At 43.2% G+C, this 15,262-nt stretch overlaps 2 protein-coding genes across 3 annotated transcripts in view; one reads left to right on the top strand and one right to left on the bottom strand.

Moving 5' to 3' along the window:
• Positions 1–1,635: 1,635 nt before the first annotated feature.
• Positions 1,636–9,451, top strand: SBSPON (somatomedin B and thrombospondin type 1 domain containing). The gene is made up of 5 exons (XM_021298110.2): positions 1,636–1,950; positions 6,681–6,875; positions 7,444–7,534; positions 8,355–8,531; positions 9,200–9,451. The coding sequence occupies exons 1-5, from the start codon at positions 1,734–1,736 to the stop codon at positions 9,315–9,317; spliced, it is 798 nt and encodes a 265-aa protein (XP_021153785.2). The 5' UTR covers positions 1,636–1,733; the 3' UTR covers positions 9,318–9,451.
• Positions 8,712–15,262, bottom strand: part of TERF1 (telomeric repeat binding factor 1) — a 23,281-nt gene continuing 16,730 nt past the window's right edge. For both annotated transcript variants that reach the window (XM_065053800.1, XM_065053801.1), the window contains one exon: positions 8,712–12,012. In XM_065053800.1, coding sequence (XP_064909872.1) covers positions 11,854–12,012 — 159 coding nt within the window. In that variant the 3' untranslated portion in view covers positions 8,712–11,853. The remainder of the gene's footprint in view (positions 12,013–15,262) is intronic.

The raw sequence follows: 15,262 nt of genomic DNA, 5'->3' as shown, positions 1-15,262 counted from the left end.
CATTCTTGCTCTCACATCGCCTTTCACCAAGGCAGGCTGCAAGTCTTGTTCTCCTCTCACCCACCACAGGAACTCCCCTGATGTTCGCTATTCACGAGTTCAAATTTTAGGCTGGCAACATGCCAGTGAGTTCATTAGTGGCACACTGGATAAGAGCGCAGACCTAGTCCTTCAGGATTTAAACAACTTTTTAACAGCAACATTGTGACGGCTAGAAGAAATTAAGCTCTGGTTGGCCCGAGCTATTTCAGGGGGTCCAAGTACCAACATGTAGCAGATAATATAATAGACTGTTGCCTCCCAGCTGCAGGCAGCTTTAGGAGACCAGATGTCTCTTGCCTTAGTAGCTAACTATCTGCAAATTGAAGTGTGCAAAGCTAACATATTTTTGCAGTCATCTCACTACTTACTTTTGGGATTTGATTTTTGGCTAAAATGATCAGGTCCCATTAACCCCGAAAACCTCTTAGAACTGGAGATAACTGAATACCAGAATCCAAATCTTCATGTTTTAGGATGTTAGTTAGGGATCCATCCCACTTTCCTTGTGCACCTGCAAGTACAGTTTCTTTTGTTTGTTCTGGAACACAGCTTTAAAAAAAAAAAAAAAGGGCAGAAAATGAAAAACTTAACACAAGCAAATGCTCCTGACTGTGTGGGATGTGCCCTGAAATGAGAAAGTTCCTGTACCAATAAAGCACGTCCGGTGGCCCCAGGCCGTCCCCACCTGCTGCGCTGTGTGGAGGTGGATGGGGATGCTCTGGGACAGCTGTGTGGGTCACTGCTGTGTGAGTCACTGCTGTACAGGGCACAGCTGCGCAGTTCACAGCTGCGTGGGTCACTGTTGTGCAGGGCACTGCTGGGTGGGACTTTGCTGGGCAGACCAGTCCTCTGAGGGCTACTGCTGTGCCAGACATGGCTGTGTGACAGCGCTGTGCAGGACGTTGTTCTGTGGATCACCGCTGCATGGGACGCTGCTGTGCAGGACAACATGGTGTGGGAGAGACATCACCATGTGGGACACTGCTGTGGGGGTCACCAGAGTGTGGGACACTACTGCGTGGGACATTGCTCTGAGGGTCATCAGAGGGGGCTACGGGATGTTGCTGTGAGAGACTTCACTGTGGGAGACACTGCAGGACATCACGGTTCACCACTGTGCAGGTCCCTGCAGTGTGTGACATTACTGTGTGGGCTACAGCTGTGTGGGACAGGGCTGTGGGGGCCACTGCATGGGACATGGCTGTGTGGGACTTGTCCGTACAGGACACCACTGTTAGGGTCATTGCTGTGTGGGACATCACTGTATGAGGCACAGCTGCATAGGTCATTGCTGTGCGAGACACCCCTGTACAGAACATCACTGTGTGGGGTCACTGCTATGTGAATCCCGTGAGGAACACCCCGTGAGGGACATCGCCTTGCAGGACACCCCCGGGGACACACATCCTCCCCACCTTCCTCTCCCCACGGCCCCCAAAGCTTTACCACGGCAGGTCTGCCACTACCCCGGGCCCCTCGGGGCAGGGAGGGGAGGCGGAGGGGTGTGTTGGGGCGGCCGGCGCGGCCCGGTCGGGCAGGGAGGGCCGGGCAGGGCCGCGCCGGCCGCCCCCCCCGCCCCCGCTCTCTGCCCGCCGAGCCCGCCCCGCTCCGCCGGGTGCCGGTGGCGGCCGGAGCGTGTAGCGGTGGCGGGATCCTCACGTCGGGGCGGCACGGTGACGGGCGGCGCGGTGATGGGCGGCGCGGCGCTGTCGGGAGCTCTGTGGCTGGGGCTGCTGTGGGCCGGGAGCGGGGCCGCGGGCAGCTGCTCGGGAAAGTGCTGCGAGGGCCGGGACGCCGCCTGTGTCGGGGAGGGATGGAGGGAGGGAGGGGGCTACGGGACCTGCTACTGCGACGGAGGATGCCGGCGAGCGGGGGACTGCTGCCACGACCACGGCCAGGCGTGCCCGGGTAGGTGCGTCCGCCCCCCGCCCCGGCTTGTCCCCCTCAAGCCCGGGTTGGGTCGGGCTGGGCTGCAGCCCGGAGTGAACCCCCCGAGGGAAGCGTGGGTGGGGGCAGGCTGAGCGGGCATCCCCCGGGCGCCCTGTCGCTTTCTGTAGGTGTCATTAGCTGGGTGCCTGCCGGCGCTTTGTGGGCTGGAGGTTTCCCTGGAGGGGCGTGCGGAAAGGGTCTCAGCTGTGAGGGGGCTCTGCAAGGGCAAATTCTTCCGCGGTATCACCAGCCTCGGAGCAGGAGCAGGGACCAGGCTGGGGCTGTGTGAGGGCAGCAGCAGGCACAGAAAAGGGAAAAGAGGGTTTTCCCACATTAGACATTATGCAAGTTGTCTGGATCAGCCATAGTACAGTGACTGGGGTTTGCCAATCTGAAGTTATTTTCTCACTGAAATGTGATGTTACGTACTTTTCACTCACACTTTTCCCAAATACATTTTTATTATAGAGGCAACAGGTAGATTCACACAGCACTGTCTGTGTCACTGAGCTGATTCCTCATGTCTTGCCAAACAAATGTCAATGAAATAATTGGGGAAGTCCCCAGGGTGAGGTTTTGTCTTCATTTCTAGGAGCAGGATTCAGCAAGGATCTACCACCAAGGCCAGGGTTTCAAAATAAGCGTAGAAGAATGAGTGAGGGGGTCCCCTGCCAGCCTGCAGGGGAAGGCCTGGCTCCCAGGGGAGTGGTGACAAGGAAGGGCCAGATCTACCAAACTGGATCCAGCGCCCTTTTTAGGTGTTTACACCCTCTCTTTCTGTGGTATTTCTACCCTTTGGACTCTTCACAATTTGTCATCCCTCCCGCTGTTTGCGATGAGAGACGTAGACCTCACTTTACAGGTGCAGCATTAGCACTCAGTCAGACCAGCATCTCTTCCCAGCTGACTGCACGCACACCAGCCTACAGCCAAGAAGTCATCAGTCTCTGCTGCACGGTCCTGCTAATTAGGGTGTATTTAGCAGGCTGAGCGCCGTGCTGACATAGCCACATAGCTTTGGGACCCAAGTTGGCTCGTGTCTGTCTGGTTTGGGAAGGGGGAGTATGACAGATGTTGTAGACCTGTCCTAGGTGATGTAAAGCTGCACAGAAAGACTCAGCAGAGCAGAACTCTGACCCCAGATCCCCAGAGGAAAAATGGTCAGTTCTCTCACTGCTAAATAAGCTCTCCAGAATAACAGAAGGGAAAAAAATGTGCACCACGAGGTCTGACAGAAGGTAGCATCTTTAAAATTAGCATTTTTAAAATATATTGATCGTTTGTTCAGGAATATCAGTAGAGGGGGAACTGACAAGATGCTTGCTTTTCATACAGTCACAGCACTTTGCATCTTTCCAGTAAATCAAATTATTTTTAGTAATCAATTATAACAGAAGAGAGCTAATGAAGGTGTGTAGTGTATAGCATTTAAATGGAGCTGTAAACCCATACAAATTTCTATGCCCTTCAAGAAGCAGCTCAAACTTGTGCCTGAAAACTTCTAGTTTAGACACTCTTCTTACCATGACTTCTGGCACCTGATGGTGCCTTATTGTTATCGAGATGGTATTTTTTGTCTCAAGCTGAGTGGTGGTTGCCTTAAGAAGTGGATGTGTTTGTGCTGCCTATCTCTGGTACCCTGCAGGGACAGTGTGTGCCCAGATGCAGGCAGGAACATGGAGTCTCAGGGAAGTCTCTCTCTCTCTCTCCTGCACCAAAGCTGGAATTGACAGTCTCTGTTGACCCTGTTCAAGGAGCTAAAGCTGCAGGAAACTATTTCTGGTTTCTCTATTGCCTGTTTCTGGCTGGTTTGACTCCCTGCCCTGTCCCACTGCGCAGTCATGTGAGCACCAATACTGGTGTGAGCAGAGGGAGCAGGACGTTTGCATGGGTGTAGCATGGGAGGACAGGATTTTGCCAGCCTGGTCCTGGAACTCATACATCTCAAAACTACAAAATCAATCACAAGAAGTCATTCTTTTACAAGCAAATGATTGTATATGTTTTCTGTTGCAAGCAGTCAGTAAGTTATGTTTTGTATAAACAGAAATTCCAAATGGTTCTTGTGGGAGTTTGTGTCAACTTAGACAAATATGGCTGGAAAGCTTAAAGTAATTTTTGTTCCTGCTGGGTGTTGAGGTCTCATCTTTGAGTATTTCTAAATTCTGTCCATGTATTTAATGACACCAAGTTTATTTATAGGCACAGTTCACTCTGAAATACTGTTTTGAGTGTGGAGTTCAAAAATTTAAAGTAGAAATGTGAAGCAAGGTGCCCAGCGGTTCACGTGCTACAGCTTATTTGTCAGCCTGTTCACCACTCGTGATTTCAGCGCCTGCTGAAATGACATATCATCCTTTTGCAAATATTTAACAGGACAAAGTATTTGGGAAAAGTGTAAAGTGCCTCGCGTATATGTAACCAAGAAATGTGTTAGGAATAATACAAAAACAGTGCTCCAAAATAATATAAACCACTGAAAGGAGGGGTTTCCTAAAGCTGCCAATGCCGTGGTTAAATTCTGTCATACCTAAAAACTGTAGTAGGTCCAGTACTTGACAAGTGGATGACACAGCAGAAGTCCATAGGCTGCTGAACCTAAGTCCAAGAGTTTTAAAATAGATTTCCTTACAGATCTAACAATGAAGAAAGAATATTTTTGTACATAGCATTTTAAATAGGAATTACTGTACAACAAAAAAGCCCAAAAAAGGAATCACCTCATCATTTGAATGAAAGTGGTTACTCTGAGAAAATCCACAGATCATTATACATTACAACATATGTTATGTAGTGATTCAGTGGAGATACTGTAATCCTCTTTTTTTCCAGAGATTGGAAAAAATTAAATAGAGCATGGCTTAGGAAAAAAAAAAAAAATATCTATGATTCATGGTGCAGTAAATAGGGGGGGAAAAAAAGGTCTTGACCACTCAAGTTGTGTGTCATAGGATAGTGATGTAATTTTTCTGTGTATTTTTGAATTTCCAAGCTTCTGCATTTTGGTAGGTACCCAAGCACAAATCCTGTCCTTCAGGTTCCTTTGATTTGCATCCTTCTCATTGTTGCAATGAATCATCATCTATCATCTTTGTGTTAACCAAGCTGGACCAATAGTGACATAGAGATGATACAGATGTTCCTGATGCTTCTTTTTGTATTTCAGGAGATGGTGCCATTCCTTTTATGTCAGCTCTGGGACCCATTCTCTGTCATGCTGGGGAATTTGGCATCTTTCCAAAGAGGCACAGAACTGTTGTACTGTCCCTTAATGGTTGCTGGGTACTGACTGCAAGAGTGATGTTATTGTCCCACTGGCTAAATTCCATTCTAGCAACCCAATATTCATATTATTCCACATGACTAAGGCAATTCATACTTCTTGTTCTAAATCTTGATGACCATAAAATTGCCGTGTATTTCTGCAGATGACCAATATTTAACAGTCAGCCTGGTTAATTCCAGTAAGACGTGAAGTCATCGCTTTATTTGTTATGCAGCTACTCAGCCCGTTTGGGACTTTTCTGTGTGGAAAATATGATGTTACACCTGATGTTATCTGCATATCAAGGTGCTAATATGGGGTTAAAATTATGTGGAAATTCTTACTTCTGCAGGTGATTCATAGAGCAAAATTGGAAGAGAGCCAACAGATAAGGAAACTGGGCTAGATTACACTTTACTGTTCTTCGGCTACTTTAGGTAGAACTAAGATGTGTGATTAGGTGCTGAATTCTACCCTTGTACTGTTACATAAAATGGGGCCAAGGACTCTTTTCTGGCTCTACAGCCAGCTGGCAAAAACTGTTTTTTGTGTGTTTGTGTGTGTGTGTGTGTGTGTGTTTTTGTTGTGGTTTTGTTTATTTGTTTTTCCCCTAGTTCAAAGTACTAGAAACGAATGTCTGAGGATTGTGCTACAACATATTAGAGCGGTGCCTTTGCAGGCAAAAAGACTGTGCCTTGTGCCTTGGTGTGGCTGAGGGCAGTGCCCGGTGGTGCCCCATCAGGTATCTGCATGAAGCAAAGTGATCCATGTGCTTTTTCCACATTTTTTCCAGCGCTGTTCTACAAATCATAACCAGGAGGTGTGTGGGAAAGCATCTATCAGCAGATGAAAATGCCAGAGAATGCTGATGGTTGAGCAGGGTGGACAACTGCTGGCCCAATGGTCAGGGCTGCTCTGTGGTTCTGCCTCAGTGGAATTCCTTAAGGCGTGGGATGCAGCATCCTCAGCCGCTGTTGGGCCACTCAAAAGTGGGCAAATTAATCAGAACAGGTGCTTGGGGGGAGGAAACTAGGGAAATGTGTGTGGTAAGGACATCAGTTGGGTAGCCTCTGTCAGGAGTTTTATCTGCTTTATGAGGTCTTTAGTGGTCCAAGAAATTAGAGATGTAGTGACAGAGCAAACCGAGCAATTTTTGAGCTGGTCTCCTTTGGTTCTAATGCCGTGTGCTTCAGAAGAGGGTACAGAAGAACCCCACAGCTGAGTGAAAAGTTTCCATGAGGAGCTGTTTCTTTCTGAACAAGGGATGGAATAGGTAGCCAAGCACTATAGGCAGGTTTGAATGTTGAATTTGAAGATGCAAACTCCTAGAAGAGCATTAAAACCCTACAAATAAAACATGTAAGAAAGCAAGCAAGCTTTTTGGGAGCAACTAGGACAAAACAGAAGTCTTGACTACTAGTAATGTTTTAATACGGCTTTGCAGCTCTTCCATGCATTGTGGGGGAGTGGAGTCACTGGAGTGGCTGCGTAGAGCAATGTCAACCCCATCTCCGAGTACGGAGGCGCTATGTACAGCAGGAACCTAAAAATGGTGGGGACCCCTGTCCTGCTCTAGAGGAGAAGGCTGGCTGCCTGGAATACCTGACCTACCGGGGAGAAGACTGTGGCCACGAACATGGTATATTCTCTTTGATTTATCTGTACATTGTGCTCATCAGGGCCTTCACACATTTTGCTGATGTCAATGAACAGAAAGAAAAGGATCTATCTGCAGATAGATGGTTAAAACTACAATTTTAAACTTTTTACTGTCATATTGCTCTTTATCAAATTTTATATTTTTTCCCTACTCAGGCTTTTCTTAATTTCTCTTAACCAACTAAGCTGCATGCATTTCTTCAGTTTCTTGATTTAAGACACCCCAGTAAGCATCAAACTACCTCTGAGCAAAGTTAGAGCACAAAGTAAGTATGAAACAGGAAACAGAACTCCTTTTAGGATTCCAGCACATTCTATTTCCTCACAGACTAGGTGGCATTTCTAGATAGATTTCTTCTGAAAAAGGAGGGGGCTTGGCTGTCAGGAATGGGGTTGAGATCCAGTTTTCCCGACATTTTATCACTCTTTCAATAAAGTCAGTCAGCATCACCATCCACAACCTCCTGATTCATTCCCCCACTGTTACAGTAATTGAAATATGACTCCATTGTGTATTGCTGCCTTACTGTATCTGTTTTCTTCCTCAGTCCCTGCTTTCATAACTACCTCTGAATATGGTAAAGAAAGAAAACGACGAGCAGCATCTTCTCTCTGGCCTTCAGACAAAGAAGAAGCTGGGTAATTTATTTATCATATGCATGTGGGTCATCTTGTTCAATAGAAAATAGCTGGCTATGGAGAAAAATGTAATTAATTTTGCAATAATTAAACAAGCTATAGCTTGTATTGCTTTTCTCGCCTGCAGTTCATTTGCAAGTTCTGGATGTTGTTTTTGATTACTTGCTAATTGTCCTGAATTAGACATTGAGGTCATGCCAAATCTGAGGATAGCTGCTTTTGAAAGCAAACAGTAACTAGCGCTAAACCAAAGCCGAATGTATCCATAAGTGTGAGTCTGAGAAACCACGCACAAGTCTCTGAACAAACAAAGTGGCCTGAATGTGATCAGTCTCAAGAGCCCTTTTTGAAAATTAATTGACACAAGCAGTAAAAAAAGATTGGTTACCAGTACAGGTGAAGTTTAAATTAGGCTATTATTGGGTCTAAAATGCTCCTGATGCTTTGCCCTATGCTACTTACCCCAGAAAAATAAAGCCATCAGTATTCTTAAAGCATCTTTTCCATTTTCTCTTTTAGCAGCATAGGAGAAAAAATATGGGTTACTGAGATCTGTTTTTCTACATAAGAATGCAGAACACAAACAGAAAGTGAGACTATACATAAAGCACTGGACTGGGGCATGGAATGAGAAATAGTTTGTGTATGTTTTTAAGAATCCATTAATTAGGTTAGGGTCAGAAACAGACTTGTTAGCAATGATGAAGTCTAACCTGCACTTCACAAATACCACCCATATGATATGTAAGCACATTGAAAATGTATACCTAGCTTGTGCTTTATCTATCATAACTAGTTCAGTACTTTTCCTTCCGAGCAGATATTGTGTGGAATTTAAAACAGAATCTCTTTCACACCACTGTGCTCTGGAGAACCGGCCGTACGCTCGATGGATGCAGTACCTCCGGGAAGGACACACTGTGTGTGTCGCTTGCCAGCCTCCCGCTATGAATGCTGACACGCACCGCTGCTCTGGGGATGGCCATAATGCAGATGGGTAAAGAAAGCCATTCTTCTGCTTGAAGTTAAGACCTCTCCAGGTCTCATTAAAAGATGCATTTGTTATACGTAAAAAATGAAACAGCTCACATTGCTTGTAGACCTTGGATTGACTCAGTTCTCGCAGAAATTGCTTTTAAAACCTAGATAAAGTTGGGAAATTATTTCAATATAAGAGTTCAGTGCTTTGAATGCTTTATTTACCATTATGAAGGGATGACGCAGCTTCGGTAGTGCAAGAGGTCTTTTTACAGCTATGGATACTTTTACTTAAAAACAGTATTTCCTGTCAGAATCCAAATCTGATTTCAGGTTTAACAATGGTGGATCACTACTCCTCTCAAACCTATACACATGATTTCTAGAAAAGCAATTTTGAAAGTAGACATTTAATATACAGAATAGATGTTCATTTGATCTATACGTTTATTAACATGCATACTACTTAATACCTATACAAACAGCTACTCAATCCATGATCCTGTATACTATACTTAGGAACTGTATAAATCATTAGAAAACGCTCCAGAAAGCATTTCAAGAGCTAGATGAGCTAATTAAAGTCTTGCATTATTTAATCTTCTGACATGTTATACAACACAACCTAGTAACATGAAATATACAGCTTCTCAGTGTTTTAATTCCTCATTTATTGTTATATTTCAGAGGTAAAACCTTACATTGGGAAGCAGTTGGCAACTCTCAGTGCCAAGGAACCTGGAAGAAGATTCGACAGCTGAAGCACTGTTCATGTCCCCTTGTGCATAGCTTTATTTTTACATAAAAGTTTACAAGAACTTTAAAAGAGCAACAACAAAAAGATTAAGAAAATTAATACCAATGCCAAGAAACCTACATATTTCTGCTGTATTTTCTGGAGCCTAAATAAACTTTAAAGGAGTCAGAACTCTGGAAGAAGCATTTTGGAAAACTCTCTGCCTTCATACAAAATGCTAAGAGCGGTTTTCCTGTTAGAACACTAGAAGCACGTTTCCATGTTTCTCTTTTGTAACTAAAGAGTGAATGTTTCTAAGGGCAACAGCTGCATTTCCTGAAGTTCTGGTTCTTCCCTGGCCAGTCCTGTCCATAGGCACTGCTCCTAGTCAGTAGTGAGCCAGCCAAACATTCTCAAGTCTGAGAATAGTTACTATCCCTACTAAGTAGCAAGGGTGAACAAAAACAGAAGTTTGAGCGCTAAAACCAGATTTCAGTTTAGATCCTTTGCTCCATCCCAATATCATCTAGGCAGCTGTTTATACTACAAGTGGGTACGTATTCTTCCTCTACATTGCATTTTTCATGTTCAGCCACCTTCATAAAGGTGCATGACCAGTCAACGTTGTTAAGGAAATGGTCTTGCTCAGAACTCCATGTCACTAATACATGGTGTGAACTTCATGGCAGATGAACCTGAACAAGACTTCGTGACTGAAGCTGTGGCCAACATTAAAAAAAAAAATAAATTACTTATTACTAGTTAAAACCGCTCACATACAATGATTAACATAGAAATCTGCAATATTAGAGCACTGGCAAGACTGCTATGCAGGTAGCTCAAATCCTTGTTTTGTTACCTATTACTCACCTTGAATTATTGTTACAGCATTAAAGAGGCTGCAAACTGTACTTTCTCACTTGTCAGATACCTGCTACAACTTTTAACTTGTTGGCTTACAGCTGCTCTAGCATTCCTTGCTGAAGGACAAAGCCTGTACTTCTTCAAGATCCTGAAATTCATGATGTTTGCTAAAAAGAAATTATGCTTTAAAGTTGAGAAAAATTACAGTTAAGACATGCAGCATCTCTGTGGAACCAAAAGACTACTGCTTGCTGCAGCTGCAAGAAACTGTAGTGTCTGGTGGCAAGTATGAGGAAGGTGATCTGGCTGAGGTCCTGTCCAAAATATGAGTGTGAAACAAACTTTTGTAACTGTACCATGTTATCTTAATGGAAGCAGGTCTCCAAAACAGAGAGGAGAGATTGTCTTAATACTTCCTGAACATTTCAGCCTTAAAGAATATATGTCTTCCTTTGTAGCCACAAAAAATACCTGAGAGAGATTTGTTTTGTTATAACCAGTTTGGACAGATGCTTTTTCCTTGTAAGATTCCTGTAAAATAACTTTATCCAGAGACAAAAGTACAAAAAACATCTGAATTGCAGATAATTGTACTTTTAAAAAGAACGCTGTGATATTTTAGTTCAAGTCACTAGGTTCACATCAGTATGGCAGTGAAAAGTATAGGTTTTCTGAGGTTGTGGAACTCTTTTCCACACAATCTGAATCAAGAGAGACAGCACAGTACCATCATCCACCTCTTACAGTCTCTCAGGAGAAGGACATTTACAGTGACCAGCTGACACCTTGGTGGTTAGTTACCCCCATCAGTGCGTATCTTTGCTGTCGCTGCAGACAGAGACAGCGGAGAGCACAGATGAAACATCTCTCACAAGTTTTGTCAGCATGGGCTCGTTCCTGAGCCTCTCCTTGGCCATTCAGTTTCAAGATTTCTCTTTCCCACTGGTCTAGAAGAAGCTACTTCTCAAGACAAGGGAGGTAGCACAACATAATCAAGAGGTGTCAAGACTAGTATCATACTGATACTTTCCATATGTTTTCCATCACTTCTGTGAGATAAAAAGTGCTATTATGCCAATATACATAAATTCAAAATAATCTTTCACCTAGAACTTAAGCTTAATTCTCAAGAAAAACCCCAAACCAAAACCAGCACCTTTACTACTTATAAATATCAAATTACATGGAGTATCACATTTTTAACTGCAAAAAGAAAAAAGGAATCGGCTTGTAAAATTAGCATTACCAATACATATATATTTTTTGGTATCACTTACTGACAGAGATTACAAGTCTGACCAAAAATTTAAGTGAAGCAAACCAGATCAGAATGGGTTGTATGGCAGGAAGTAAAATGATAAAAAGCTCAGCCTAACTAGAGACACAACCCTTTAAAAGAACTCTCGACTCAGTATTAGCCTCTATCAAGCTAAACACGTTCCCAGTCATTTAATACCTCTATGTACATAACTGACCTTTCTAAAATCACTGCAAGCGTCTTCACATTTCAGAAATTGGGTCATTTGTTGTGTGTAGATAAAAAGCTAGGCTTTACATTTAAGTCATCATTACCCGAGCAAGTGAGCTTACGTGAATGTTTTATACCTATTACTGTTCTGCTTCACGTTTTAGCATAGCAACACTGCTGGAGACTGAGACTGAAGTAAGTTATTATTCTGAAAAGTTAGACTAGGTCCTTCTGTAGGGAAAGGTCAAGAAGAGTTGTTTCCTGTAGTCCAAATTAGCCTTGTTCGATCCTGCACAGTGTTCTCCACCGGTCTTTTAACATGACACTAGTTCGGTTGTTGAAGTCACCATGGACCAAAATTTTAGCCCAGTTACCCACTCCAAACTCCCTTACTCCTGATTTCAGTGCCAAGTCTTCTTTGTAAGTCCATCGCTAGGGGAAGAACAGAGAAAAATGCTAAATATATGAACAGAGAAAGGTATTAATGTAATGGCTTCATTCAAAACATGCTTTCTAAAATCGTACTTTATTAGCTAATTGAGCCAAGACAATCCTTGATTGATCCTAGCATGCATCACAAAAGAGAAAGCATTTTGTGACACATTAACCTAGGGTGTGAGAATCAAGACACCATTTACCAACAACAAAGGACTTTCAGCGTGCTTAGAAAAAACAAATCCCAATATTTAAAATGCTCATAGAAGCAAAATGTTACATATTGCATTTGAAAGTGAGATCAGCTGTATCCTTGGGTAACAGCTATGCATTTGTTTCTGGCCATTTGTTGAGACCACTACTTAAGTCTTGCTGTCATGACCTACAAGCTTTTTAATCTTTAGGGGATGACATTTTTCTCACAAAAGGAGAGAAAATTACTTGCAGTTACACATCTGTAAGCAACCCCTTCCAGTGAAGTTCTCCAGCATACTTGTGCTTCCTTAGTTGCTTCTTGTTACAAATATCTCAATACAAACAATTTTAAGGCTATACAATGAGTGAAAGAAAATGGAATTTTTTTAAAAAAATCAAAGATTTGATTTTTAAAAGCTTACCTTTACAATAAAGTATGAGAAGAACTAAGTATTAACATTCTTTTCTTGTAGCTTTATAGAAATATGCATACATATAACTAAAATTTACAGATCCTATATATACTACCATTCCTATTTTTAACCACTGAATTTGTATTACATACAATATTTTTTTCACTCTGGAATAGCAAATAGCAACTTGTTCTGCTATAATCTGATCCTCCATGATCAACACACCTCTTTGGCAAACTGAACTGCACACCATCTATGCAAATACAGGACAAGATTCCCAGCTGAAACAATTGTGTAGGAAACTGTTTCTTAAAGATGCCAATTCCTATTTCAAACTGCAGTTTGGTAGCATGTTCTTCCTAAACGTATTCCCCAAAATCTGAAATGTAAAGACTTAACTTTGAGGAGAAAAAAAAAGTAAACTTAAAAATGTTAATGAGATTGAGATGTGCAGTGAATTGCATTGTGTAGCTGTTCCATTTAATTTATCTGTGTTCAATTCTGCTTCTTGAACTGGAGATGTCCTGCTGCTTCTGATGGGCTCATGGAATGTAGTCAGTTATGAAAGGAGACAAATGGTCAATTTTCACTGGTCTCATGCTGGCATTTCTGTGAGTACTGGAAGATCTCATATTAAAAACCATTAGTTACTGGACTTCTACAAAATCTGCATGTGTTTATGTGCACGTCATGAGCAAATGACTGCTGAAAATCCAACTGAGAAGTTAACTTATTTCTGAATTTACCCATTGCCTGTGCTTCACTTACTTTGGAGTTGTTCTGAAATAGCAAAAAAGTCGGTGTTTTTGTTCATAATAGCACTATGAAATATACATACACAGGTGATCAAAAGCACTGCAATTACTTATGTTTGGTGTGCAAATCCAAATAATGTCTCATAGGCCTTTGGAGGCTTCAGTAGTTAAGAAGAATTTGCAGCTAATGGTCTTGCCAGTCAGAACAGTTTAATTGAATATTTGTGAAACAATGTACTGTCTAGAGCCTCCTTGCCTTATGAATTTTATTCACTGTTGTTATGTACCATATGCTGCTTATCCGGCACAGGTTTGGTGAAAAACAGGCTGTACAAGTTACAGGAACTCTGCAGCTGCCCCAGCTGGGCAGAGTTTACATCAGCAGATGCTTTGGCTCTGCTGCTCCCTGTCCATTCCTACAACCCAAGAGCCCTTGTATGGTTCGTCACTTTTCCTTTGAGTCTGTAGTTATTGTCTGGCTGGAAGGTCAGTGTGGCAGCAGTAACTGCAAGCTAACTTCCAGAAAGCACAGACCACCCTCAGCCTTCCCTTTGTCTCCAGGAACAAGTGAGAATTTCAGCTTTTGCCCAAAAGGGAGACATCTTGCAAGTGTACACTGGAAACTGACTGAACAGAGTGCCCATAAGAAGAATGTGTGAGTGCTTGTGTTTGGTGCATCCAGCTGCACCAGCCAACAAGTAAAGGACCTGTGAAGGGGGTGCAAGGGCCATGATGCAGGTAGGGGTACCAGGTTGTGCCCATACCTGGGTGACTGTGAACCTAGGGAGGCATGTGTGCCACCACTTATACCTCTACCAGGCAGGGTGGGACTTAGCTGCTTTGGTTTATGTCCTACATGGGCACCATGTGTGGGTGCTATTGAGGGCAGCACCATGTCCCTGGCAGTCTGTGTGATCAGCTGTGCCAGTGTCCTCTTTGTGTGTGGCCTGTGTCTGTGTGTTTCTGGGACTTGTGCTCAGTTTCACTACTAGATGAACTTGCAAACAGGAAAGAGGCAGCCACATCCCCCAGCCTGAGCAGGGTAACACAAACCTTGTAGTGCTGTTATTAGACAAATGCTTGTGTGCAAGGGACAGCTGGGAAAGACAATCCAGGGTCAGCCAGTATGATTGTCTGTGACACAAGAGGTCCATGTGTCCAAGGATGCTCAGATAAATCCCTCATACACAGGGATATATATATATTTCCTTCACCCCCATTCCCCTCACCTAATGACCTGAAACCCATCTGGGGATGCTTAAAAGATTCTGCCCTTAAGAGCAACAACAATTCAGGCACTGAGGATAGGTCAGGTGACAATACTGAGCACAAATCGTGCTCATGGTTCCCTGCTTCCCTTGATTTTGAACTGCTAAAAGTAGCAGGGGTACATCTCTGGGAAGGAAGGATGTTAGATAACATTCAGCCTGATCAAAATCGTATTCTGGTTCTGCTGCAACAAGAGAAAATTTGGCATCTACACAAAGTGTAAGCTGAGGTATGTGAACATCAAACTTCACATCTGAAATCTGGACTTATTCCAGCTTAATGCAACTATCAGTGCCTCTTTGAGAAACTATGATCACTGATAACCTCACTACGCAGTGAAAGAATTGAGTGGTAGTAGTGCAGCTGCATTTCTAAATAGTCAGAAACCTAAAACTTCTCTGCAGTCGTCAACCTTTTATCAAAAATACTTCATTTTTCCAATACGTCCTGTTCCACAGATCTTTTGCAACAATTAGCAGTGATTTTTTTTTTTAACTATTACTCACAGAACATTAGGGATTAGAAGGGACCTCAAAAGATCATCTAGTCCAACCCTCCTGCTGGAGCAGAAACACTTAGATGAGGTTACACAGGAAGGCATCCAGGTGGGATTAA

Source organism: Columba livia, chromosome 2, assembly GCF_036013475.1.
Source record: "Columba livia isolate bColLiv1 breed racing homer chromosome 2, bColLiv1.pat.W.v2, whole genome shotgun sequence".
NCBI lineage: Eukaryota > Metazoa > Chordata > Aves > Columbiformes > Columbidae > Columba > Columba livia.
This window is presented reverse-complemented; position numbering and strand designations above follow the sequence as displayed.